This window comes from Chrysemys picta, chromosome 19, assembly GCF_011386835.1.
Source record: "Chrysemys picta bellii isolate R12L10 chromosome 19, ASM1138683v2, whole genome shotgun sequence".
Taxonomy (NCBI): domain Eukaryota; kingdom Metazoa; phylum Chordata; order Testudines; family Emydidae; genus Chrysemys; species Chrysemys picta.
The window spans coordinates 6,520,252-6,548,066 of NC_088809.1; the positions used below are offsets into that span (position 1 = coordinate 6,520,252).

At 39.7% G+C, this 27,815-nt stretch overlaps 1 protein-coding gene across 15 annotated transcripts in view; it reads left to right on the plus strand.

The window, feature by feature from the left end:
* Positions 1-13,323: 13,323 nt before the first annotated feature.
* USP32 (ubiquitin specific peptidase 32) overlaps positions 13,324-27,815 on the plus strand; it is a 147,251-nt gene continuing 132,759 nt past the window's right edge. For 12 of the 15 annotated variants that reach the window (XM_042857885.2, XM_042857888.2, XM_008178815.4 and 9 more), the window contains exon 1: positions 13,324-13,548. In XM_042857885.2, the coding sequence (XP_042713819.2) occupies positions 13,491-13,548 (58 nt within the window). In that variant the 5' untranslated portion in view covers positions 13,324-13,490. The remainder of the gene's footprint in view (positions 13,549-27,815) is intronic. The other 3 variants (XM_042857886.2, XM_065573113.1, XM_065573114.1) reach the window with 1 other exon arrangement.

The window sequence follows — 27,815 nt, forward strand, 5'->3', positions numbered from 1 at the left end:
ACATCAGAAAGGTCTGCATTGTCCCTTGTCATGAGAATGTAGCACAGGAAAGCTGGGGACTGGGAAGACGTGCAGAGAAACATAGTGAAGAATAAAAGCCAGACAGGAACTAGTAAAGCAGGGATAGGAGGCAAAAAGAGAGAGATGGGAGAGCAATGAGAGAGAGAACTAAAAGCTGGGTTGTAGGGAAGAAAGGACTAAAGGAGAGCAGAGAGGAGCCGTAGGGCAGAAGGGAGGCCGATGAACTTCTGGAATAAACAGCGAGAGAGTTTTTAGTAGTTTTGCAATAGAAGACAAAAGCCTGGGGGCAGAGAGAGAAAGACAGAGCCCAAAAGACACTTGCAGGTAGAGAAATGGGGCCATAGAGGAAGAGACACCTTTGGGGGTAGCCGGAGTTCTGAACTTTGTTTTTATTTAACTAAATGAAAAAAGTGTAACTCCTAGAAAGACACTTACAGGAACAAAGAACCCAAAGCCCCAGAACCAGGGAACATCGAAACTAGCGAGTGGTGAAATGAATGGGGGAGAGAACTGAGATGAGGATTGCCAATGCCTTGGATAATTCAATCTGAGAATATCAAGTTTATGGGACTGGGAGAGCTGTGTCGTTCTCCGCTTTGTTATGCTCTGTGTGCATTTGTTCTGTATGCAGTTTCTTTTGAATTCTAACCGGCTTCTCCTGATGATGTTCCCCGTGCCTCGAATCCTGTCCCTCTCCCAATGAACTAGGCATCACCCTCATTTAAATTCCAGTTTAAAATGTACTCCTCTGTAAAGTCCATAAACTTAACTCAGTAACAAAAGGAACTTCCCTCTGGAGTCCCGTCCAACCCCCCCCCCCCCCCCCCCCGTGTCCATTTGGTAGTGTCTGTCTATTTCAGATTGGAGAAACAAGGTGGGTGAGGTAATATATTTTACTGGACCAACTTCTGTTGGTGAAAGAGACAAGCTTTCAAGCTACACATAGTTGTTCTGGTTGGATTTCAGATTAAGGCAGGCACCTTGCTTTCTTCAGTGTCTTGTAGAGCTCTGAAAACCCTGTTGCCACTTAAAAATAATAGGCAAACCATATTTTTATTAGATCAATGTTATTCTAATCTTGTATTAATATTGCTGTGGGTGTAGTAGTATACTGTAGACTTTGTTGTGATAGGCAAAAAGAACCAGCACTTGTGCTATTTAATTTCAGCTATATTCTGATTCCCTCCTACCAGCCTGAAAATGCTAAATACGAGCCTTTGTTAGGCATATAGGGATTTGGAAAATTATTGCTAATTATTGCAGTTGTGATATGTAGCTTAATTGATGGTTTCCAAGAATTGAAAATTATATAGGCTTAAATAATATATTAAGTGCTTTTTTGATCTTTCACAATATTCTGGTAACAAAGAGGTGCATTTATACTGTTTATAGCATATGATAGGCATAGCTTATTCAACATTTGTCTACAGGAAAAAGATGTCTATTCAAAAGTGCTTTTTATAAAAAAAAATCACTTACTAGAATTACAGTTTAACAGTAAAAGCATTGCTAGAATCAGGCATAGCAGAGGTAGTCTCTTTGTGAGTTTCCCTGACGAGGCTCCAGTGTCCAGACCTGCAATATCTTTGCTGGTACAGGTCACCTGTGATGAAGCGTGTGTGGGGTTTGTCATAGGGATTAACTAACTAACCAGTAGGTTTTGTCCACTAGCCACGAGGTAAAAACTATCAAAATAATTTTTCATTTGTTATCTGATTAGATTTGGAAATGAACCCTGCCCTGGTGGAAGGGTAATTAATTAACTAATTCTGCCATTAAATCTTTTGAAACATTTGCTTTTTCAACACATGCTTTTGTGTTAATGAAGAATAAACATGATATGCCATCGGTTACCGCTTGGCTGAGCAGATAAGAAGGAAATAAATGTCTGCTCTCAACTACTGTAAATACTGTTTTTAATCTATTTATCACCAAACAAAAAGTAGCTACTGTGCATGTATTTGTAATAATTTTTATATCTGCTCTTTCCCCAGCTTTCTTTGTCAATAGTCATCTAGTATTCAGGTTGCAAAACATTTATAATCCAAATTAGTACTTAATTCTGAGGAACAACTTTATAACCCTGAATACATTTATTTATTTATTTATTTATTTCAGGATTTAATGAAAAGATATTTGTCTAGAACATTACAAATTCTCTTACAGTTGGGAAATCAATGCTCCATTATTATGGTTGGAGTTTAAATCTGTTTAATTGAAAAGTAAACTTCTGGGGTATTTTTTTTATCCCTTTAGTAATTATCGCTAATACAAATCCTGCATGTCGTGAAGGTCAGTTACACCACTGTCAGTCTGGACTAATTCCATCAAAGTCAATGGAGTTAATCCAGATCTACGCTAACGTACATCTTCCTTGACTTCAATGGAGTTACTCTGGATTTTCACTCATGTCACTGACCTGTATAATAAGATGTAATCTATTCAGGCAAAACTCACATCTGTTTCAATTAAAGATGCCTAAGGAGTTCAGGATCAGGTCTACAGATATTGGCAAAGGTCCTCATTTCATATCACTAATTCCTATCTAAAAAGGAAAACAAGAAGTGTAGGAAAGCAGTGCAGCTTTGATCCTTCATCATATAATGCCCTGGATCAATTATTTTCCCGTCATTTTTCTCCTTCGTTCCTCCTGTTTTTCCTGGCTTTTCTAATATTTCCACTGCCTGTCACCTGACTTAAGCTTTGGCTATTAATTGCTATTAATTTTATATTTAAACAAAATGTGACAATAGCAGGCAGTGAATATGTTTCTCTAGATCAAGTGTAATAAATAAGTGCGAAGAGGCGTTAGTCAGAGGCACACTGAATCTGCTGAGGCATTTATATGTAGGTCATGTAGCACTCAAGAAGATTCACATATATCAGAAAGGAATTTGGCTTTAATGAAAAAAGGCTAGAGATTGTTCTGACCTACAACATGGTACCTAATGACAGGAGTATCTTGACTAATTGCAGGTATTACTTATAATGGGCTATTAATCATAAATATTTCTGCTTTGTGAAGGAAGACCTCTCAGGTTAAGCAGGGTTGTGTAGGTCTCTGGCTTTCCTTCTTCCCAACTATCCATTTAATCCTTCTAGTGTCTAGCGACAGAAGATGTGAAACATTCATTCTTTGGCTTTCCAAACCACCAAACCGTCGTGTATAGTTTAGTAATTAGAAGGCTGGGGGTTGCAATTCATTGAAGACCTTCAGTTTGCTAATTGGACTATGAAATGTTTTTTCTGCTGGTTTTCCTGTACCTTTTAAAAAATCTTCCTGTAAGTAGTAAACAATATGAACTTCCCAGTCTGATTTCAGGGACTTTGGAAAACTGTATTTGACAATAAAAATGGAGAGGCTGGGTAAGGGAATTATTCTGTAGGTATTAGCAAGCTTATGTTTGTACAGTACTTTAAAGGTTATAAAGTACTGTATAAATGCCAAGTATTATGAGAAGTTGGCTGGAGGAGGACACACTGTTAGTTCAAAGCCACATTCTGATTGACCCCTTGGACCTTTTCAAGGTCACATGTGCATCAACTTCCAATGATGAACAGCTGGTACCTTACCACTAAAAGCCATCATCATCAACCATGATATGTGGGTAAAAAAATTAATGAGAAGATAAAGCAAATAGAAACTATCTGGGAGCGGAGGAAATATATATACATAATACACATTTGTGAGTATATAACCAGTAGTTCCAGACTCCTTTTCTGCCATCTATGATGTGAGATACTATGGGACTGTAAGGTCTGCCTGCTGGTAAGGTCATAATGATTGCTACATTCCTGTGTGTTGGGTGTGGTATGTTTTGCAGTTTCAATGTTTGTTCAGTGTTTATCAACTAAAACCTGATTTAGTAAATAAAAAACGTTGTCCTTTTATGTCAAGAACGTAACTGAACAATTGGAGGTGGGGAATTAACTAAAAGTTCATGTCAACATTGCATAAAGGTGTTGGCTACATTATATGTATATATGGTTAAATAACAGACCCCCGGTTGTTTTACTATTTTGAAAATAACTAAGGGAAATCTTTAAAAGAATGTTTCTGCTTTGACATAGGTAAAAGATATTAGCTGGGATTTTCAAAAGAGCCTAGTTAGATGCTCAAGTTCCATTGAATTGGAGTTGGAGAGTTAACTCGCTCAAGCACCTTTGAAAATCCAGCTATTGCTATCTATTGTTAGCCTACAGTTGCAGAAGTTCTTCTGATAGACAGACTTTATGTGACAACACCAGAAACCCAAGATAAATGTGTGCAGCCTTATGCTCCATTTAAAGTGAAAGGGTATAGAGCTAGGGAACTTCACTCGTCTAGTTCACTTGTTTAACTCTGGCCCAGGTTGACAGCGTCTGAATATGATTGTGACCAGATTAATGTTTAGGGGTTTAAGTGAGGAGAGCCGGTTGTCTTGGTCTAGACCGTGGACAAAGCTGCCACCACATTTCATCCTCTTTTTGACCATCTCAGCTGATCATGAATTGCACGGGCTATGAAGAAGTGAACTAAGCCAGTGGTGACCCTGGAGAACAATACTTAGGCTCATTAGTGAGGTAGTGTGAGTCAGACTGCACTGCGGCTGCTGATGCTGTACTAAATGGAGGCCTTCAGAGTTCACAGGGCTGTCACTTAGGCATCCTTCACGAGTGCTAAATTCACCTGAAATGAAGGGGGAAAAGCCATTCCTTGGGGCTGAGGTTACAGCAGCTCTGTGTAGGCTGCAGTTGTACTCACAGTTATGAGTCACGTTTATCATTTTTAAGGCAGATTTAAAAATTTTGTTTATGGGGCATTCGAACCTCACCCTCCCAGAGCTCAGCTGCAGAGGCAGATCACAGAAATGATCAGCTATCGTACCAAGCATGGACAAGGGGTGGCCTAACTCAGACAGCAAATGCACCTTCGAACCTGTTAGCGTAATGAGCATTAATCGCCCTTTTCAGATATATAAACGAGTTTGATTTAGCTAAGACAATTGATAAACAAAAATCTCAGTTTAATTAATTTTAGGGGGGAAAACTCTCCCCCCACCCCGCCCACCAAGAGAGGGCCCAATAGAAAAAGGTAGGTGGAAAGAATACAGTATCCGTTTGCCCCCAAAGCCCCAACAGACTGCCAACGAAGTGGAAAACCTGCGTTTGGTGAAATGTGCTCCATCAGCTCTTAGCAAAATGTTCATATTCAAAAGTGGTTCCACTGTGTAGCTTTGTTTAATCTTTTTTCTTTAAAAAACAAACAAACAAACAGAAGATTTTACAGATCTGGCACCCAGCGGGGGTGACTGTGAGGGAGATGCCATTTCTTGTGTTATGGAGAAAGTTGCCTTGTTGTGCCCAGTGGTGAGCTGGTGCCTGCTGGGCATTAGCATGATGTTACACCACGGGAGCAATGTCGAGTTGTAGCTCGACTCTTTTGAGATGGGGGGGGGGTCAACATTTCAGTCACTTTTGTATTAAATCTTTCCATTTGATCGTGTATTATTGATTACCAGCACTTTCTCTCTTCACACCACTTCCTCTTTTGTTGCTGTGGCTCTTACTATAGAGAAATCCGTCAGTGCTGTTCCTAGTGACTCAGTATTTTTGTATGCATGACAGAATACAGAATAGCTTTTATTAAACATGTTTCCTTTTACATCACAGAATTTCTTGACAAGAGATAATGCTATTCTCTTACACAGAGACAACACTGTGAGATGGGAGATCTATATTCCCATCAATTTCAATTATGTTGATAAATTACAGAGTGTTTCACTTTATGAATGACACATTTTTGGAATCAGGTCTGCATTTTCCCCTTTATCACAGAGAAGAGAATTTTTTTAACAGCAACAGCTTTGCCAAGTTCATCTGTTCCCACAGAGTTCACTCCAGCAGCTTGATTAATTTGATCACAGTGCTGAGCACTTCTGCATATACAGCATAATCACACAAGTTGCTACAAAATAAGCAAGTATGTGAAATCTACATAATTTGCTAACACATAAGTTACTCTTGCCTTGTGGCATCCACAAATTGCTGCACCTTTCTTCTTTTGGAACAGGGACAAATTTGCAAAGTCTGTAAGAAAAGAGTAATTATTGCTATTTTCCATGTTAGCAAATCTCATAGGCCTGATTGTGTAACCCTTACTCTCATGAGTGAAGACTAAATGTGTGAATAAGAGATTCAAGTTTGGGATGTAGCTTCTGTTATTTTCTTTAGGTGTGGCAGAGGCAGTGTTTCTTAAAGTGTCAGACCAACCACTAAAGTTAAAACAGCTACGAGTGCAGGTAGCCTAGTTTTCTTAATTCATATAGTTTCTCTTATTATTAATGGAAGCTGTGTTGATGCACCAAGTGGAGAAATATACAACACTTTGACTACGTCTAAGCCTGCCATGAACCCACAAAATGAAGGCTACAAACTAAGCCAGGGGAAAGATGAAGAGCACAAATGCAAATATGACTTCCCTTGTTAAAGTGAAGTACAGTTACATCTGAACCCTGAATAAGTCACAAATTAAAAACGTGGGATGACTTAAAAAAAGGAGGATTTGTACTAATGAGAATAATGAATCAGCGGAAAGGATGCACTAGCACAATTTATTGTTGATTGGAGACCATGCTCTTAATTTTTTTGTTATGAGCACTGGATTCATTAACACAATTTGTTTTTTAACATGGGGGAATGGTTAATAAGTACATAAAAGCTCTGAATATTTTAACAGAAAAACTTATTTCAAAACACAAGAGAGATTACTGTGAAATAACCTAATTTTTAAACCACATTTCCTTATCTGTTTACTAATAATTAGTTTATTAAAACTAAATTCTACTAATATAAATCTATTTTCCCACCACTAATTCAGTTTTCTTTACTGCATTTCCTACAGTATAGATAATTAAAACTTGTAAGTCTGTGGCCCATTTCTGCTTTGTTCCTGTACCAGGACAATGCTGCAATATTAAGGTTGCAAACAGTACCGAGGCAATGTTTATGTAATAAAGGTGTGACGCATAGTAATGCTGGTAAGAGGTTGTTCTTTTATTTCCTGGCCCTAGTCACATGTAGCACTGTGGTGAATTTCACCCTCTGATTTCTCTGCAATACCACTTATTTCCTGGAGAATACGGAATGTGCTGCAAGAGGCTACTATTTACATGTGGAGTTTTGTTTGTATTTTCTTGGAGGAAACTTTCTTATTCCCTCCTCCCCTACCCCATTGATTAGTCTAGAATTAAATTGGCAGGTAGTGACTTGACATTTACCTCATTCATTGTTATATCTGATAATTAAAAAATTAAACCATTTGACTACGCACATAGCTAGCCTATGTTAACACACGTCTTTGCTGTTCCCCCCCCATCCTCCCTCTGCTTCTTCCTAGTGTTCTATTCACTGTTGCATCCTGTCTTACATTAGATGGTGAGCTGCTGGGGGCAAGGATTGTTCTATATCTGTCCAGTGCATAGTACAACAGGATCCTAATCCTTATTGGGGCCTATATGTGCAACAGTAATACAAATGATAAGAATAATCATCCCCGCCTTCATTTCTTCCTCGAGTTTCTTTCCAGACTGGGGGATACAGATAGCTTTGTTTGCCGTGTTTTTGCCAAAGATTCTAGCGGTATGTCTACACTGCAAAGACAAACCCGTGGCCCCAAGTCTCAGAGCCCAAGTCCATTGACTCAGGCTCATGGGGCTGAAATAGCTGTTGGACGTTGCGGGTTGGGCTGGAACACAGGCTCTGAAACCTGGCAGGTAGGGAGGGTCTCAGAGCCCAGGCTCCAGCCTGAGCTGGACTGTCTACTTTACACTGTTATGTTCAGACCCACAGCCTGAGCCCCATAAGCAGAAGTCAATTGATCTGGGCTCTGAGATTCAGTGAGCAGGTCTTTTATTCAGAGCCAGCTCCAGGCATCAGCCTCTGGGGCGGCACATGCTAAGGGGCGGCATTCCGTCCATTCTTGGGGCGGCTCAGTCCGGGCGGCTTTTTTTTTTTTTTGCTTCGGCAGTTCGGGCAGCTTTTTTTTTTTTTTTGCTTGGGGCTGCAAAAATGGTAGAGCCGGCCCTGTTTTTATTACAATGTAGATACACCCTAAGTGACTTAAGAGCACAAGGCCTGCTGAAAGTTAATGGGACTTAAGCTCCTGAACTGCTTAAATCATTTTGAAAATCCCATTTTCAGTTATCTCCAGACACCGTCTGAGACTAGTATGTCAGACCTTCAGTATGGATCCAGTCGGAACAAAAATGCTTGTTCATTTCAAAAGATTTTTTAAAAGTCATAAAAAACATTTAATATCACATTTTGTAAGTCTTTCTTCAAAACTTAACTCTGTATCTAAACTACATCCTATTGGTTTTTTTAAATAACAGCCTCTTCCCTTCAGTAATCACCTTTACATCATCAAATTTTTAAAAGAGTGATCTCAAACATTATTTAGTTTTAAGTTTGTTGTGTGTGTATTTTGCAAAGTGTTTCTGTAGTGAAGGTACCTTATGAATTACCGTAACTAGTTGATTTCATAGTACTGGGAGGGGAACTCAACAGTTGATGGCTCCACAACATCAAGAACCTTTGAGAGAAATCTATACTAAGCTCTCTTGTATGTTAAATCCACAAATGCTAAGCATGGAATTCTGAGGCATCTGTTTCATTCGGGTTGTGTCATATTTTCAACATGAGCGAGTTTGAGAGCTCTTGGCAGCATTAATGACAAATGCTATCATTAACTAGTTCTCTTTTAAAAGTGGAGGCAGTGCAATGATCTAAAGTCCAAAGCACCTTGATGTGTCCATTGAATGGCTTTTACCTGGGGAGAAGGCAAAGGCTGCAAGGGAGGGTTTTAAAGTCCTGAGGTTGTTTATTGATTTTATTTACCTCTCTGAAATTGATTAAGGCAGAGACCGTGAAGAGGGGCTTATTTAGTGGAAAAGAAGGGAGGATAAGCTAAAAGCTTTTTATCCCTTGGACAGTTGAAACTTCCAACCTTACAGCACTATTGCTTCAGAATTCCCAAGCTCAAATTTGTGGCTACTATTCACAAAATATACTTGATAGTTGGCTGCACTCGTGTTGGAATGCGTGAGACAAAATTCCCTTGGCAAAATCATAATCTACAAAATTTTTTAAAAAGAATGATAATCTACCCATAAACCAGTATCTGCAGCAGTATTATTGTTTTATGTATGGTAATTGGCAGCAGTAATAATAGCCTTTTATCTGTACCAATAAAAAGACTCAAAGAGAAGTGATATTCAAAGGGGAATACCTAGGAATGCTTGGAAACAAGGGAGTCTTCAGTGCCATGCAGTGTTCTCCTGCTGAAGTTTAGAAATGAAATGCTCCTCTATCTACTGTTGTCTTGGATCCTTAGCATCAGTGGTGGTGTTGTTTTTGGTACTGCTATTCTTTAATCCCATGTTCCCTGGGTCCTGTCAGTATCTTGAAAATTCCTCATCTGGTCATTCTGTGAAAACACCACTTTGTCTCTTTTGTAGGCCTTTATCTGTTTAACCACCTTTTCCAATATGACATCCATATTTTGTTCACTTTACTGCTCTTCTGCATCTATCTATGTCGAAGGCTCTGGGGCGGGACTGATGTATTCTCTTTGGAAGCACCATATCTACTTATCTGGTGTTATATACAAGTCCTAAATGACACCCATGTGTTCTTCAATCGTCATCCATACCTGTAGGGCTGCACTAAATCAGAAGATAATGAAACTTTGCAAATGTACAGTGCTATGTAAATACTAAGTGCTTTACAAGCAACAATTAATGCTAAAAACATCCCAGGAGGAAGATGGGCACCGAGTTACAGTGACTTGTAACAGGGTTGGGCTTAGAACTCATATTTCTGAGTCCTGCGTTCATTCTATTAGACCACACTCCTTCTTAGTCTTCTTGTTCACCTGTATCACTTAAACAGACCCAGATTTACTTGATTCCACCCTTACTAAACTTACTGAAGTGTTCTTTTTGAGTCTTGCACCGGACGTTCTCATGCTGCTACATATCTTACTCTGGTGCAATCCGTTACTCCCTTGTTTCATCTGGGCCCCTACCTCATCAGCTTGTTTTGAATTCAAATCAATTTTGAAGATCAAGTGTCTTCAACAGATGTCCGAATATGAATTCCTTTCACTGTCTGCCTACTGCAACCCTATCACCATGACCCTGTTCATCAGACTATTGTGATGTTCTTCCATCAGCCTGGGGGGCTAAAAAGCAGCCTTCTCAAAGGGTGGCAGAAATGCTGCTGGGTGAATGAGGTGATTGAAGATAGCTATGTAAGAAACATGTAGCCCACCCTCTGTATCACATATGCAGCAGTTACCACGCACTACTCTTCACACTGGTATTTTATAATTATGCCAAGTCCTTTAAGAGAAAATGGGTGCTAAATAGTCAGCAAATAATGAAATAAAATGAGACAAAGCATTGTATGTAACAAAGCATAAATACAATAAATCAAATCAGTCAAAAGAATAGGGGTCTTTTACATGTCATCATTATGGATGGGTGGCATGTTCCTAGATGAACAGATACATTGAATTAATCTAATAAAGATCTAAACTTACTGTGTCTCAATTTAATTTTAATTTGATATAAAATGTTACTGGAAGAAATTATATAAGTTTGCTCTCCAAGACCAGGCTTCATTATAAATGTAATGGTGGATCAAATCCTACATTAGTGTTTAAAATCTTATCTCTATTAATCTGCTTTGGTAACTTTGAGAACACAGTTAATTTAATCTGGACAAAGACCTAGCCATCATAAAGTCTCAGTTTGTTTTCCCAATCTAGAACTTTTTTCATTGTTAAACCTGGGATTGCCCATTGTGCAAACTCTCTGATTTGTATTTTAAAAAGGAATAGATAAATAAAGTTACTTCTAAGCATTTTAAGGCAAAATTCTAGTGCTTCTGAAAGATCATTTAGTATTTTGTACCACAGAGAGGCTCCTCCTGAGATTTGGGTTCTACTGGACTAAGCACCAGACAAACACAAAGTAAGACAATCTGTGCTCAAAGAACCTCCAGTTTAAATGGATAAGTTACACAAAGAGTGGTGAAGGAACATGGGTTTTTTAAATGTATCATGTTTATTATGTTAGTGCCTAGTGGTTTATTGAGAACAGGGCACCATGGTGCTAGGCACTGTATAATCACAGAATAAGACACAGTCCCTGCCCCAAAGAGCTGACAATCTAAATAGATAAGACAAAGGGTAGGGGAAAGAGATAAAACATACAAGCAAACTAACATGGTGATGGCTGCAAGAGCCATGTTAGTTCTGTGATTCTCCCCCCCCCTCCTTTTTTTTTATTTAAATCCTTTCAGTTGGGTCATGTTAGAACGGGGATAGTTAGATGGAAAGACAAAGGAATGGAGGAGGTTGGAGACTGTGAAGGAGAAGGTGGGAAGGGTTGGAGCCGGGGCGATAATGATGAGTGTGAAAGATGTAGAAAGCAGTCTTATGCCATCATCAGTTTCCATTAGTCCCTCATTCAATTGCTTTCTACAGTTGCTCTCTTGCTAACATTGATTCCTGGACGGCCCCCCTCTGCAGTTTCTTCCAAACCCACATGACTGCAGGGCACTGCAAATGTTATCACCCCTGTTCTACACCTGTCAAACAGAAGCACAGAGAAATTAAGAGGACATGCACAAGATCACTCAAGAAGTTCCTGGTGGAGCTAGGAATTAAACCCAGATGGCCTGAGTTCCAGGTCAGTTCCTTTAACATGGCCATCTTTCTTCTCAAAAGATACTAGAATGAGAATAGTAGAGAGTGAGACAGAAGTCCTTTATCTATCCACAGAATAAGTTAGATATCATTAGCAGGTCAAGTCTTCCCAATATCCATCAACTCAGGATTGAAAGCTCTTCTATAAGAGGATGTTTTCTCATGTGTTCAATCCAGTCACATGACACTGTGATACTGCTGCAACTCCCACCTTCTTCCATGGGCTGTGTCCTATATGAACCATACTTGGGCTGTATTGGCCACAGAAACCAGTTTTCTACATTTTCTAGTTGGAAGTGACCCAGACTATGTATGTTTCTAGGACTAATACTTTCAAAGGTAATCATATTTTAGTTGTATAGATAAGAAAAAGTATCAGAATAGCAGCCGTGTTAGTCTGTATCCGTAAAAAGAACAGGAGTACTTGTGGCACCTTAGAGACTAACAAATTTATTAGAGCATAAACTTTCGTGGACTACAGCCCACTTCTTCAGATGCATCCGAAGAAGTGGGCTGTAGTCCACGAAAGCTTATGCTCTAATAAATGTGTTAGTCTCTAAGGTGCCACAAGTACTCCTGTTCTTTTTAAGAAAAAGTATATTCTTCTTCTTTTTTTTAATCTTACAAATGTTCATTCTATATCTTAAAGGTGTTTTAAATCATGAGCCCTGTAAGGAAGCCATTTATTCTGCCTCATGCAATTTAAATGCACCACTTTATATGGGAACAGAAATTTGCTCCTGCCATGTGACAGCTGCAGCATTCTTTGAACTGGATACATTTCTTAGATTGAAAAAGCACATAAAAGTGACATTCATTGTAAATGGATACAAGCCATAAAGTTCAGATCAATATCCAATTTTCCCTCTGAGTTTGGGGGTGTTTGAAGATGCTCGTCTACTCCAGCTTATAGTGTTTCCTTCCCATCCCTGGATTCCCCTTGAATTGAGCTATGGGCTCTCTATCTAGCAAAGAAGCTCTGATACTTGTCACAGGGTCGGGGAGCCTAGAATTTCAGGGGGGAAATTCACATTCCTTAGTTAATGGTGGCACATTCACTCCCACCAGGTATGTCTTGCAACCCCTTCCCACCCCCTCCGTGGTCCCCTTCCCTTCAGAGTGTCGCCTCCCCCCCAGTGAGGCCCCTCCCCATCCCCTCCCCTCAGTGAGGCCCCTCCCCATCCAGTGTCCCCTCCCCCCAGTGAGGCCCCTTGCCCCCCCATCCAGTGTAGCTCCTCCCTCCATTGACGCCCCATCCCCTCCCGTGTGGTCCCCCCTCACCCAATGTGACCCCCTTCCCCCATCCAGCGAGGCCCCATCCCCCACACCCAGCACGGCTCCCCCCCCCCCCCCAGCGAGGCCCCAAACGCCCCCTATCCAGTGCGCCTCCCGCGCCCACCCCCTCACGACTCCCTGCGGCGACCGAGCGCTGCAATTGGGGCGCTCTATGCACCACGTGACACAGGTCGTCCCAGCCCCGCCCCCGGGGAGTCCCCTGCGTGGCGTCAGCGCGCCGTGTCCGTTAGGGGCGGTGCCCGCTGCTGAACCACAACACTCCCCCGGCACGTGACCCGGGAGGGAGCGCCCCACGTGACGCGGCATGGAGGCGGTGGCGGAGACGACGAGCGGCCCCCTCCTCCTCCTGCTCGGGAGTCGCTAGCGGCGCATCCCGGGCTCCGAGCCGGCCGGGCTGCGGAGGCCATGGACTGAGCGCACCATGGGCGCCAAGGAGTCGCGCATCGGCTTCCTCAGCTACGACGAGGCCCTGCGGAGGGGTGCGTGAGGGGGCAGGTGGGGGGATACGGGCTGGGAGGGGTCTTGGAGGGATGGGGGGCAGGGCAGGCTAGGGGTGGAGAGGCGGCGTTGGGGGGGGGGGTGAAGGAGGAGAGGACGGATGTAGACGATACCCTGGGGGGCTGTCACAGGAAGGGAGGGGAGGGGTGGGGGTGTAAACACCCTGGGGGGCTGTCACGGGAGGGGAGGGGTGGGGGTGTAAACACCCTGGGGGGCTGTCAGGAGAGGGGTGGGGGTGTAAACACCCTGGGGGGCTGTCAGGAGAGGGGTGGGGGTGTAAACACCCTGGAGGGCTGTCAGGGGAGGGGAGGGGGTGTAAACACCCTGGGAGGCTGAAACGGGGAGGTTCATCACGGGGGGGGAGGGGGGGACAGATGTAAATATCTTTCTGGAGCTGTCAGTGTGGGTCGGGGTAAGTGGCCCAAAGTGCCTTGGCATTCCTGACACCAGCATTATAGACTTCAGATACAGCGGCTCTTGTACCATGGCTGCTGCTTATTCTTCCTTTTTACAAGAGCTGAGCGGCAGCTGTTGTAAGACCCTCCTGGTGCAGCCTGTGTCCTGCATCTTTCTGCACTTACTTGTCAGTTTTAGCAGAAACATACAGTGGCCTTTGCCTCCCCTTTACTCTTCTGTGCAGGTTTTGCTGGTTTGGATCATGCACAGATTAGCTGTGTTTTGAGGTGCAAAGGGTCTAGACGGCTGCTGATGCTGTAAGGCCACTGTTCTCTTACGGCAGTCAGCACCTCCTTTGCTTGTCACGTCTCAGTTCCCCCATCTACAGTATAAAATGTCATTAGGAAATTCTGCATTCTGATGTGATAGGAGCTGGCTTGCTTTTCCTTTCATGGCACTGCCTGTCACTTCATAGTTTTCACATATATATTAGCCCCATGCATATATTAGCCCCATTACTTGCTGCTGTCCAGAATGGGGAGTGTAGTTTTCACATACCTCTCTCCTCCCTCCCACATTTACTTGCTGTTGTCCAAGGTGGGAGTGCACACACACTTATTTAGATTGGTGGGTAGAAGTGGCTTCTATGCTTTTGATGTACATTGTTTTCATAATCTTTTTTTGGATCCCTTCTGGAGAGTATTAAGACAAATAGAGAAGTGAAAGCATACTTGTTAAATGATGAATACAGCTAGCAGGGTTCTAAAACAGTGAACTAACTACACTCGGTCATCTGCCTTTCTCGAGATTTTATTTCCAAGGACAAAGAGGGAGAATAATATTCTGTGCTAAATGCATTGCATTTATGGTCATTTTTATGTTACTTGTTATTGAGGAACTGTAGGCATCTCTTGGTGATGTATTATAAATAGGACATAGACGGTTCTAGGCAGTGCACCTGTTTGATATACACAAGACTGATGAAATTCACAGGCCTAGTCTAGTGTCAGAAACATATGGCTGCTTAGTTCTTTCCTTGCCATAACTCAGAGTAATATATAGTGATTGATCCTGGAGTGTCTGAAAGATTGTGGGTTGATTGAAGGGGTACCTTAGATGTATATGAAATATACATATTTTTATTGTGAAAAGCATTTTTAAAGCTTTGAGGATTGCATTTACTTAGGGAAGCTATCCCAGATGGGTAAAGAGACATAAAACTGAGCAATATACCCTAAATGCTATGAAATAGGAAAAAGGAGTGAATGTATCAGAACTGGCTTTCAGTTTAGATTTAAATTTTCAGGATTTTGAAATCTGTTTAACTTCTGGTAAGAATATATTAAGTCCTTTTATAACTTCTGGTATTTAAATGGTGTGTGTGTGTGTGTGTGGGGGGGGGGGGGGAGACAAATGTAACCTGCTTATATTCTGGAACAGACTGAATATTTAATGCAACAGGAAGTGTTTGATTTTAGCTGATTGGTGGAAGTCAAATTCACTTGGTCAAGTTGTGTGTGGAAACTTTACATATTTATAAAACATGTAATAATCATAATTTGAATTCTTAACCTTTGGTCAAGTTGTGTGTGGAAACTTTACATATTTATAAAACACGTAATAATCATAATTTGAATTCTTAACCTTTGAAGGTACTGCACAATTTAATTTTAAAGACAGTCAGTTTTAAAAGTAAGTTTGTGAATGCAAGATTTCCTATTGTAAATTAAATTTTCTATATTAACTTTTTAATGGTGAACTGAATCTAATCTTCCGCCACAGTGAGTTTTGAATGCAGTAATTCTTTTGGAGACTAGAAAGGTTGTTCTAGTATCTTTTGTTATAAATTGATGTTTTGCCAAACAACTATTTTGTTTATTTAACCAGAGTTTTTTGTATGTGCAAAACAGTCTAGTTATCAAAACGTTATTTGTTAAGGCTATCCTTCTCTAGATATTGTGTACCAATACAGTGCTATTTCTGTAGATACTGAACAGCAAGCAGCGATGATAAATTATAAGCACACAGACTTAAAAAAACTAGTTTACTGAAGTTTATTTTTGTGTGGTTATATGCAACCTTACAAAATTTGTATTCAGCTATTAAACAGTAATAAAGTATGTTTTCTTTTAAGTCACCTGCCATTTAGATTACACATCTCTTTCAACAGTCCGTTGCTCCACATAAAATTTACTGTGATTAAATAGTTTGCAAAAGCAGTAATTGCTCAGAATGCTGTTAAAGTACTTTATAGAAACAGTACTTGCAGTTAAATTGTTAAAATGTGCCCAGTATTATTTTCTTCAGAGGAAAACACAGTGCATGCATTTGGTTCTGTCAGACTGGCAAAATGAGGCTTATTTCAAAATAACAAAATTATCAATGGCAGGAGTTTCATTCCTTCTAGTACCTTGTTAAATATCGACCAGAAAAAGGGAAAAGTCTGTTTCTGAGGCTGGGTATTTGGTAATTAAAACTTACATTTTTTTTCTCCCCCCAAGAATACAATTAAGGGCAGTCTGTCTAATGGCTTCTCAGCCACATGGTTGTCAGAATGTGAGGCTGAGGTGTGTGTTTGCTCCTGGATTTAGAGTGCTACCTGTGAATTAATCTGTGGCTTAAAGAGTATAAATCAGTGGTGGGCAACCTGTGGCCCACAGGCCGCACATGGCCCGTCAGGGTAATCCGATGGCAGGCTGCGAGACAGTTTGTTTACGTTGACCATCTGCAGGCACAGCCACCCGCAGCTCCCAGTGGTCGCGGTTTGCCATTCCTGGCCAATGGGAGTGGCGGGAAGTGGTGCGGGCTGGCTGCCACTTCCCACAGCTCCCATTGGCCGGGAACAGCGAACTGCAGCCACTGGGAGCTGCGGGCGGCCGTGTCTGTGTATGGTCAATGTAAACAAATTGTCTCGCGGCCTGCCAGCGGATTACCCTGATGGGTTGCAGGTTGCCCACCACTGATATAAATCACTATCTTCAAGATTTTCTTTAAGACTGTCTCCTGTTTTTTGCTAATACACCTCTACCTCGATATAACGCTGTCCTTGGGAGCCAAAAAATCTTAACACGTTATAGGTGAAACCGTGTTATGTTGAACTTGCTTTGATCCACTGGAGTGCGCAGTCCCGCCCCCCTGGAGCACTGCTTTACCACGTTATATCCTAATTCGTGTTATATCATGTCGCGTTATATCGAGGTAGCGGTGTACTGTTAAACTGTAATAATTCTTATTTATAATCCAGTGGCGTCCAGAGGACCCACTGCAAGGTGCAAACCCATAAGCCTTTATCCTGCTTTGGTCTCTGTATTGGTGGACTCTTTTGCCAACATAGTGTTCCTTTGAAGTCAATAGGGTTCTTTAGAAGTACTGTTTGTGTGTAGTTCAGTGCAGCATCTAGGTCAATTGAGAGACAGTCCTGCTAATATAAGGAACGCTATATCCCAAACTGTGTATAAGGCTCTTTGTTATTCCATCAAGAAAGTGGTTTTGACAGCAGCATAAACCACGAGCAGAAAGTTTGAATTATCATTGATCATATCAAGGACTAGTGTTTTCCCCCAGAGCTCTCATAGGTGGTGGATCCATCATGCATTCATACTTGCTTTTTACATATTTCCTCCCTTGAATCTCCCAAACTTTAAATTGGTTGTGATAAAATCCAGATAAGAAATGGAAGTTTTGTCCTTTACTCGTCCAGAGATTTTCCACTTTTGAACAAATAGGCTGTGAGATTATTTTAAGATTTCTCTTATGTTGCTAAAATCTTGGGAGTTCCCGGGGGACCCCTGAGAACTGGACAAAATATGAAAATGTAAAAACCCATATCTGTGCTTGTCCCATATACTAAACACACACAAATAAAATAATTTCATTTTTCCTCCTGTATGCTGTATGTAGTACTAAAGCAGTCTGTGCAGTAAGGACTCTGCAGGAGAGAAATGGGTAGATGACATCCATTGTTATCCAATTGATTTTAATTCCTTCATAAATGTGTTTCTTTATAACTGCTAAGTGCATGCTGATTAACTTGTGGAAAATAGCAGGATGCGCTTAACTTAAATTTATTAATATGTTGGGAAGTCGTGACAATAGAAGGCAAAACTGTTATTGTAAATATTGATTTTTTTAAAATAAGAGAGAACCAGAGCATGCGAAGTCCATGACTATTTACAGTTTCTATGCACTTTGAATATTCAGTCAGGTAACTTCACTCTCTCAGTAGAAATTTCAGTGACTAGTCATGGATCTGCATAATGTTATTTAGGGAGGAAGGTCCAGTTTGTCTTGAATGTACTTGGGGAGGCATAGACAACTTTAAAACAAATAAATGTCTTGTATGTTTTTCTTAAGATGGGATCTGCAATGGCATCACAGTGTGGTCAATGAGCGCACTGTTTGGAGAGATGAGCAGCTGTTGATAGGTTGTTTGTTTCATTGTTTTGCATTGTTTGTGGACAAAGAATCTGTAGTCACAAAAAAACCAAAAAACGGCATAGCCTTCCAAACGCTTATGTACAATTACAAATAGCTGCTGATATAGTTAGAGACAAGTCCTGAGAAATTTGGACTATTTAAAAGCTCCGAAAAATGATCTTAATTAAAGTGTTTTTAGAAATAAGTAAGTAAAAGTTATCTATCCAGCTTGGGTATTTTCCAAGCTGCTGCTATCTTGGTGCCAAACCAAGGGTATGGTGTAGGATTTTTATTCTCATCGTCTGATACGGGATCTACCAGAATGTTCTGTTTTTCTTTCTCTCTCTTTTTTTTTTTTTACTATTGGAGAGCAAAGCAAAATGTCCCTTCCCCACCTATATGTAGAGTGAAATGCTGTTGTCTTCACAGGAATCCTGATCCAGGAATAAAGGGAATCAAGGGTAGTAAGGTTAATGAGATGATTGTGGTATTAAAAATGTAAAATTAACCTACAGTTTATGTACATTTCTAGAGCTGGAATATGAATACATTGATTTTAGGTTACCACATGTCACAGTAAGACATCTAGGCTGCATATAAACTGATATCTTTCTTCATATCTCCCACCATTCCAGCTTTACTGGTAGCAGCACTGATGGAATGGCTAGTGAAGATAGGGAATGGGTGTTTAATGCCCAGCTCCTTTAGTTGGTAGGAGTAGAGGGGAATCCCCTCTGTGGTTGTAATCAGTGATGCATCTTATCTGCTCTGGGGGATTCACTGTTGGAATCTTATGGTGTGCTGTGATGCATACATGGGAAGCCAAGTTCCTTGTAACTGTTCTGAAACTAAGAACCATCTAAAGTACTTTGCCATTGAGCAAGCCTTGCATGGTCCAAGTACTGGTGGACAACACAACAGCATTGGTTTATAACAGGCAAAGAGGTTCGCTAACTACTCTGTGGGACTGGAGCCTGGCTTATTGGGTGCATCACGTGGCTTCCATTTGGCCGGCAAAGGAAATGTGCCCACAATCTAAGTTGCAGATTGTAGGACCAGCAGAAATATTCTCTACAACAGACTGCAGTGGACCTATTGAAGAAATGACATGTTACATCAGTAGATGTCTCTGCACCAAGCCGCAAGGCAGAGTGCCTTTGATTTTGCTCCAGCTCAAGACAAATTACAACAGGTACCAGTTAGACTAGAGAAAAGGGCTTCAGACCTTCCCTCTCCCGCCCCCCCCCCCCCCCACTAATTTCACTAGCCACCAGTCAGACAAAACATAAACTTTCTCCTGGGGTTCTAAAAAAAGGCTTTCTATTTTCCAGTGGTTGCCCAGACCTCTTTATTTTGTTCTGTATCCTAATCTGTAATTATTACTCATTGCTGCTTGCATCATAGGGCTTTGACTGAATCTAACCTGCTTTGATAAATGTTGTATTGAGACATGTTAAACATCGTATAGGGTGACTTTCACTGAGGGTCCTAGGGCTTTCTCTCATATGGTTAAGGCCGTGTGTGTGTGTGTGATAATGCATGGTTTCATAATGTTTCCTGTTTATAAATCTATAGAGCTATAAACCTGGTGTTTATAAACTCAGATGGTACTACTCAACATTTGACAACTTAGTTTCTAGAGCTGATGCTTCTTTTGGGAGGGCCTTTTTTAAAAAAGCAGCAGTACAACACCCAAATAAGTGGCTTGAGGAGTCCTAATTAAGCTGCCACAAGTAGATCTGTACAAAAACTATTCTCAGAGAAGAGAGGTATCTAGCCTGTAACTGTAGTTTGAGTGTACTGCCTTTGTGTATACTCAATAACCACCTACCTCTTCCTCCTCCTTGGAGTTCTACTTCTCTACAACTCTAGGTTTTAGAGGAATGAATTGGATAGCAGGAACCAAATGTGCATTTGTGTAGTCTTTGCGCCAAATGCTTGGTGCTCTGAGGTGAATGGATGCTCAAACTACGGTAAGCGTTGAGTAACTTCTTTGCGTTAAGGGAGCATTTACCTTAGGACTCTTGGCGCAGTTGCCTAGCACCTACACAATTCTTCCAGTGTTACATACTACCAGTAGTGCTAGACAAATTATGTGGAAGGCTTTAGCATAGACAAGATCTAAGAAGGCAGGTGCTTCATAAATGAGAAATTATTCTGTCTTTAAAAAAAAAAAAGAGAGTAAATGCAAAAGCATTTGCTTGTAATTGATTTGGTGAATGCAAGAAGAGTCCTCACTATTCAGAAGCATAAAATCAGTCTGTAAGTGATAGCAACTTCATAATGTTAGATTTTTATGTTGTCAGCATGTTGTTACTTGAGATTAAAATGGAAGAGGGTAAGCTGTCTGCCAGAGGAACACATGGTTAAAGAAAGGAGTCACCAGTGATGTGCTGAACGTTAAAAATATAAACCGAAGAAATTGTATGTTGAGTGGCTGATCGTGTTAAATATTAGTGCAATCTAAAAGTACCCTGTCAGATAACAGGAAAAGATTTTGATTTTTTTTTAACACCTTAGATTATGACAACTGAACACTGAAAACATAATTTATTTTTCACAGTGTAGGCCATTTACTTGTTATAGGTTACAGTTTTTATGCCTTTTTAACTCACTTATAGCTTTCACCATGAAAATAGGTTAATCACTTCTATTTCAAGTCAGTTTCACTTTCTGGTTCTTCTGCACTAGCACAACAATTGAAATCTTTAATAATATTTGTATTCATCTTGGGTTCTTTACAAGCTTGTCTTGACCAAGTTGATCTTTTGGGGCCTGAATCTAGCTGACAGTGTTCTAGAAGAATAATTTAGAAATTGGAATTTAGAAGCTCTTGAGAATAGTATGCATCATCAGTAATAAAAGGCTGTTAGTTTAAAATAGAATTGCTGGAGAAGGGCAACTTAAGTCCTGCTGTACTTGACCCATTGGTTTTGTAAATCCTGTGGTAGGTAACTATTCTTGTTACCTAACTACCTTCTTCTTTAAACAAAGTATCTTTTTAAAATTAATAAGTGGAGTAAGGAATCCAAGATATGAAGATACAAAAAGGAAAGGGTCTAAGCGACAGATTTTGGAACTCCTGGACTCTTTGTGGTCACAGGTTAGACTTTCTGAAGGGTTGGCTGAGACTATTAACCTGCTGAGGTTGAATATGCAGTTTGTGTGTAGATCTTTCTGATGAGACCTTAGAAATGAAGTTCTGTCTGATCTATGAAAAAATAGTTTTCCCTAATGTCTTTGAGCAACAATTCCCTTCCTCACTGTTGTTCAACGTGCTGTTTCGTTTGTCCACTTGGATACTACCTCAGAGGTGGCTTCATTTGAGTATTTGGTGGTACTATTCCTGGATATACTTGGCAAAAACACTAATATCTTTTTTGGGGGGAAAAAGACACTTGCTATCTTAAACAGGCAACTACTTTAATACATCCTTACCTGATAGTTTAATTGTAGTGTGCATACTTCCTTCTGGAACTATTTTTGCCTTTTTAGCTTAAAAACACTGAGGGGTTCTGTGCCCAGTGGTGTGCATTCTGCAGCACAAAACAATCTGATAATTAAGCTAAATCATAAGCTTTGCTCAGGTGAGCTCTGAACTAAGCTGCCTCAGAGACTGAATTATGTTTGAGTTGCACGAAGAATCAGCCTTCTAGATGTAGAATAGATTGAGAAATTGGGAGGAAAGCCATGGAGCCCGCTTCCCTGGATTTGTAATAGAAGCTGTATACGTTTCCAGAGCTGCCTAGTAGAACCTTATCTTTTCTTTCCTCTGTAATAAAAAGAAAGGTTTCCTAGCTTAGGTTCAAGAGTAGAAAAGAAACCTTTGGAGTTTGAGTTCTAAATGACATTCTTAAATGCAAGTCTATATCTCTCTTTTTAAATAAGTTAATTGTTAATTCACTATACTGTTACTATAGTTCTTGAAGTACTTATTTTTTCTTAAAGTAAACATCATCTAAATGACTTTGAATATCCATGAAAGAAAAGGTGGGTGAGTTAATATCTTTCATTGGACCATCTTTTGTTGGTGAGAAAGACAAGCTTTCGAGCTTACACAGAGCTCTTCAGGTTTGGGTCTGAATAGCCATGTGATAGTTCCAGTACTGAAGAACTACAAAAAACATCCTTTACATTTAATTTTCATATGAAAAGGTAACTTACATAATGAAACAATGAAGCCATCTAGTAAAATGAGAGAAACCCATTAATGTAGGGTTCTGCCTCTGATTTTGAAAGGGTCTAATTCGCAAAACTTTTAATACTGTGTTATTTCTAGCAGTTAGTGGTAGTCTAAAAATATTCTACTCAAATAGTGGCAAAAGGCGCATTACCTTTTTGTGTTTCATTCAGCAACATCCTGCTTTGTTAGTTGGACGCTTTTTTTTTCTTAAGCTTTAGTCTTTTTTTAGTTTAGTTGAATAACACACAGTATTTAAACAACCCTGTTCTTTTCATCTTATGAATCTTAACATCTCCATGAGACAGAGAGGTTAGTTACGAGCCCCTCTTTACCCTTCCTATGGCCATTTTCCCTTATCTGTAAAGGCTTGTCTACCTGAAAAAGTAGCATCATCTTGCACATCTATTTTTAAAAGCTGATTTAAGTTAAACAAATGAAGTTTCTGCATGGAGAAAAGGCTTAAGTGGTTTGCCCAAAGCCACAGAGTTTGAATTAAAAACGTAGCTGTTCTTGTACTCAGACCATTAGATAACATCCTTCATAGTGTCTGGAAAAAATGTCTGTTCCCTACTGAGGGTGAAGACTATGCTAAAAACCAAGGTGCTGAAAATGTGGCGTGATTTCAAAGTCTTATATAAGGGATCAATATTTGTAGGATGTCTTTGGGGTTTTTAAAAAAAAAAAAAGCCTTGTAATGGCTACCAAGGCTTTTGTATGGAAGTTTTCTCTGGAACTGGAAGGTTTTTGCACACCTTGTAATAGGAAAAGAAGAAATATTGCCTCAAATATCTCAGACATGTTACAGGCAAGGCAGGTGTCTACTCTGTGCATGGACAAATAAGGACACGAGTGAAGATTTACTGTAGAAATTGTAGACCGCTATCTTCACAACACGGGTTTATGAGTTGGACAACTTTACCTGTTTTATAAATTTATCTCCAGGGATTTAAGCCCCATACCTCACAAACCTCACTCTCTGCCTTGCTTATCCTTTCGGGGCACACAGTAAGCCTCTGCACTGATGCAGAATGTGTGCAGAAGTGACTCATGCCAAGTGGTTGATGCAGGGGCAAAGAAGACAAACCTCTGTCTTGCAATAGTATTTGTAGGCTGTGCTGACTAGTGGGCTTCCCAGTGAAAAAGGCTGAATTGTGAATAAGTGATGGTTGAAAAGGAGACCAATGGGATAGTCACTTGCCCAACTGAAAGGCCTAACTGAGGTTTCCCCTGTCCTCAGATCTTGCCAACTATCTTAATCCTAATCTGGGTGCAGGATTTTCTAGGATTATTAGCAACAATTTCTCTTTAACCTCAAAACATGATTCAATTTTCCATCTGATCAATAATCTATTGTCAGTTTTACTTTATGTATTATGGTGAAAAGTAGTTGGTAATTTACCTTGATGATTAAGTCACACATCTGAGAAGAATTTGCTTCTAGCTATGAACTTGCTAGAAAAGAAATAACAAAATAATACTTTGCAACGTTCACCATGACATTTAGTTTGAAAATAATTGTTCACAGCTGGAAAACCATAGCTTCCCTCTTATGCCCAAATACTGTTTCACCCACCCTTTAGGTAATGTCAGGCGTCTGGTTTAAAAATGATGGAACATTTGGATGAAAGAAAAACCTTAGTTGACCTCCAAAGTGAATCCTTATGCTGTGCAAAATCCAAGCTTTTTTTTATTATTGACTTAAGTCTAGCTGACTTTGAGGTCATTATTGCTATTAAGCTGTGGAAAACAGAAAAAAAGTGGGAAAAACCAGTAGAAAGGAGAACTTTATTCTTGAAGTTCAAGTAGTGATAATGCTGTAATTTTGTATGGTGCTTTACAGAAATTGAAAAGACAGCCCACAACCTGAAGATTTACAGTCTAAATCATACCTTCATTTTCTAAGTTAGTAACAGATGAAGGGAAGGGTAGGGAAAGGAGCGATGAGGATTCAAACCAATAAAAATCTGTTCAGTACCGGAGAGAATTGCACTCTGGATAAAAATGTATTCTTGAGCTATTAAAAACTGAATACAGACTCAGAGCTTGAATTGTTCCTCACACCAAGAGTTTCACTATAACCTTATTGTGGGTGTTCTAGTAGTTAGTTGGTGGCCTTTAAAATATTTTTTATGCATTTTAGATGAACATCCAGTGTTTCCTGTTTTTCTTTTTCTGGATTATTTATCTACTAAGGTACATTGGCATCTGAATTTTAAATGAGTTTCACTAGCAGTCGTGACTGGATAGTTGAACTGGTAGATCTCTAAGCTCCGGTGGTGTTTAGACTTAGTTCAGATTAAAGGTTACTCTGACAATGCACCATGAACCTTTGGGCAATACCTAATTAGGTATTACAAAAGACCTACCTCTTTGGTGCTATAGAAATAATTTAACAGCCACTGAAAGGCTTGATATAGTTGAATCTATGGAAATTGCCAGGAATGAGCGTGGTTATCATGCTAATTTTGGAAATACCAAGGATTGTGAAGCACTGAAACACTGGCTAAGCTAACTTGGAAAAATAAACAAAAAATGTTATATTGGACTGATGAGTGAATTTGAGCTGTGGGGATGGAATGAAAATGTGGGGATAGATAATCATGTAAAACTTCGATTTCACAAATCAAGTTGATTCTATAAATAAGATTTTGTTATGGCAGTATCAGCATGACCATGCATCTGTGTTTTAAAATGTATCAGCACTTTCTCTGATAATTCCTACTTCTAGTAGTTTGTATGTCAAGGATGCATTTGAATAAAAACTTATTCCAGACTGAAAATTGACTAGGAGTTATCAGGAGAGCCTTTATCAAATGTTAAGAAAAAAATGTGGTATGACTACTTAATTTCCGAGAGTGACTTTTTTTAAAACTAAAATTTGTGGATTTGGGTGCATTTTTTCAGTTTGTATAAATGAAATAGGATTGTTTTAGGGGGAAAAAATAATTGTCAAGCTGTTGGTGCATTATATGAGTCGCTATACCCTACTTGATGAAGTTTGTTTCTAATAAAAGGAGTACTTGTGGCACCTTAGAGATTAACAAATTTATTTGAGTATAAGCTTTCGTGGGCTAAAACCCACTTCATTGGATGCATGCAGTGGAAAATACAGTAGGAAGATATATATATACACACACACACACACACACAGAGAACATGAAACAACAGGTGTTACCATACACACTATAACGAGAGTGATCAGTTAAGGTGAGCTATTACCAGCAGGAGAGAGAAAAAACTAAAAAAAGAAAGTACTCCTGTTCTTTTTGCGGATACAGACTAACACGGCTGCTACTCTGAAACCTTTGTTTCTAATGTGTTTTATGGTAATTTGTATGAAGAATGGTAGATGATGGGGGGAGGGGAAATTGCATAAGAGGGGCTAATTGCTTTTGGTATTTCATAGTAACTTCCTGCAGACCATCACAAGGGATCTTGATCTTTTTTTTTCTCTTCTTCTAGAGAGAATGGTAATTAATGGCTTGGCTACTTAATAACCCCTATCCTATATGTTGTTCTGGGTGAAGTGTTATTTCCCTGATTTTCTCATGTTTCTGGGTTGGTCATGTTAAGGCACTTAAACTATTGATAAAATTATTTATTATCGTACTGTTAAAAAGACAGTGATGGTAAAAATGGAAACCATGCCATTCAGAGGTAGGGGACACCTCTAAAGCTCCCCAAGTCACTATTTTTCTGTTTTAGTGTAATTTGTGTCAGCTTTACTGTAAAATCTTCCTCGCCTTTCCTGATACAGATGCTTAGTGACTCGAGTCACTTTTGTTATATTAATATCAGACACTTGGAAGAAAACAGATGTTCTTTCTGACTTGGTATTAAGGATTCAAGGCAAGGAATTCTTTACCTCATTCACGACATTAATAGATGACGTTTTCCTGAAAGATTTGAGGTTTTTCCCTCTAGATATGAGAAATTTATATTTGATAATAAAAAGGCACGTTTTGAGGTTAATCTTGGGTGATATTCACATTTTGCTGTATTCCACAATGATTGTTTAAAATGTTACGGCTTTCAAATGTGAACTCTCACAACAGGAAGTGCAGCAGCAGAAATAGATTTTAGGAATAGTTATTTGTTTGCTATCAGTTTTTATCCTGTCCAATTCAACTCTTGCTTTTTTTTATCAGAGGCCATTTGCAGAATTTCACTACCTGACCTCTCAATTAGTTTTACAATACTTGTAATTTAATTTCCTCTTCCTCACCCTGAAGCTGTCTAATAGAGTTACAAACCTTGCAGATTTGGTTCTGGGTATCATAACATTTAATGTAACAAGCTTGAGTTATGAAATCTATCTTCAGTGTAAAATGGATTTTCTTTCAGCATTTCCATTTGAGATTGAGATTGTCTTCAGGTTATATAGAGGGGTGTATGTGAAGCAAGGCTGAGGGCAGAAGGGAATCCTACATTTTCCATCAGTGGTAGGCGTGTTATAAAATGTTTGTGCACTGTCTACACTAGCACATCCATCTTACAAGGAAATACATGCATTTCTCCTCACTTATAAAATACAAAAAAATTAGTTAGCTCTAAATTGGACTCTATGCCTTCATTCTTCTTGTTGTTTTTTTTATCCCTCTAATGTTTCTAATCACCATAGTATCTAGGCAAATATTAAGTGTGTAGGTGTATATTTTAAGTTGCATTTCGCTGACAGTTGTCCCTCTGGTCTCACATTTGCATATGTTATTGATCAAAGGTGAACTAGCAGTCACCGCTTTTTCTTTCCTTATAGCTTTCTTTGCTGTTGCTTTAATATGCATTTATTTCAGTAACAGATGAATAGAACATTAAGACATATCAAGTATTTCCAGCCTCAGTGGACAAGGGCCCTTGCTAGATGTCTGGAATGTTGTTCGGCAGTAAAGCAGTTAACAGTTCCGTGATAGCAATTAGGCTTTAAAGTAACACTTAAGTAAAAGGAATAAAAGACGATTCACACTTTCTGGGTGCTATTGTTGTGATCTGGCTGCAGGCTCACCAAACCAACAGTGCATCTACTTATTCTCAGAATGTGCATCACAGCCATAGGGTGAGAGAGTCTTATTTTAAAACAAAATTGTGAATTCCAAGAAATACAGCAAAATACATGGGAAGATCTGACTCATCAACTACAATAGAAGTCAAGAACTGTTTGAAATATGGTTTGAATATTTTAGCCAAACAAGGATTGTACATAGTCGGTTTGGCCCTCATCTACATTGGCCAATGTATGTTAGAACTTTTCCCAGG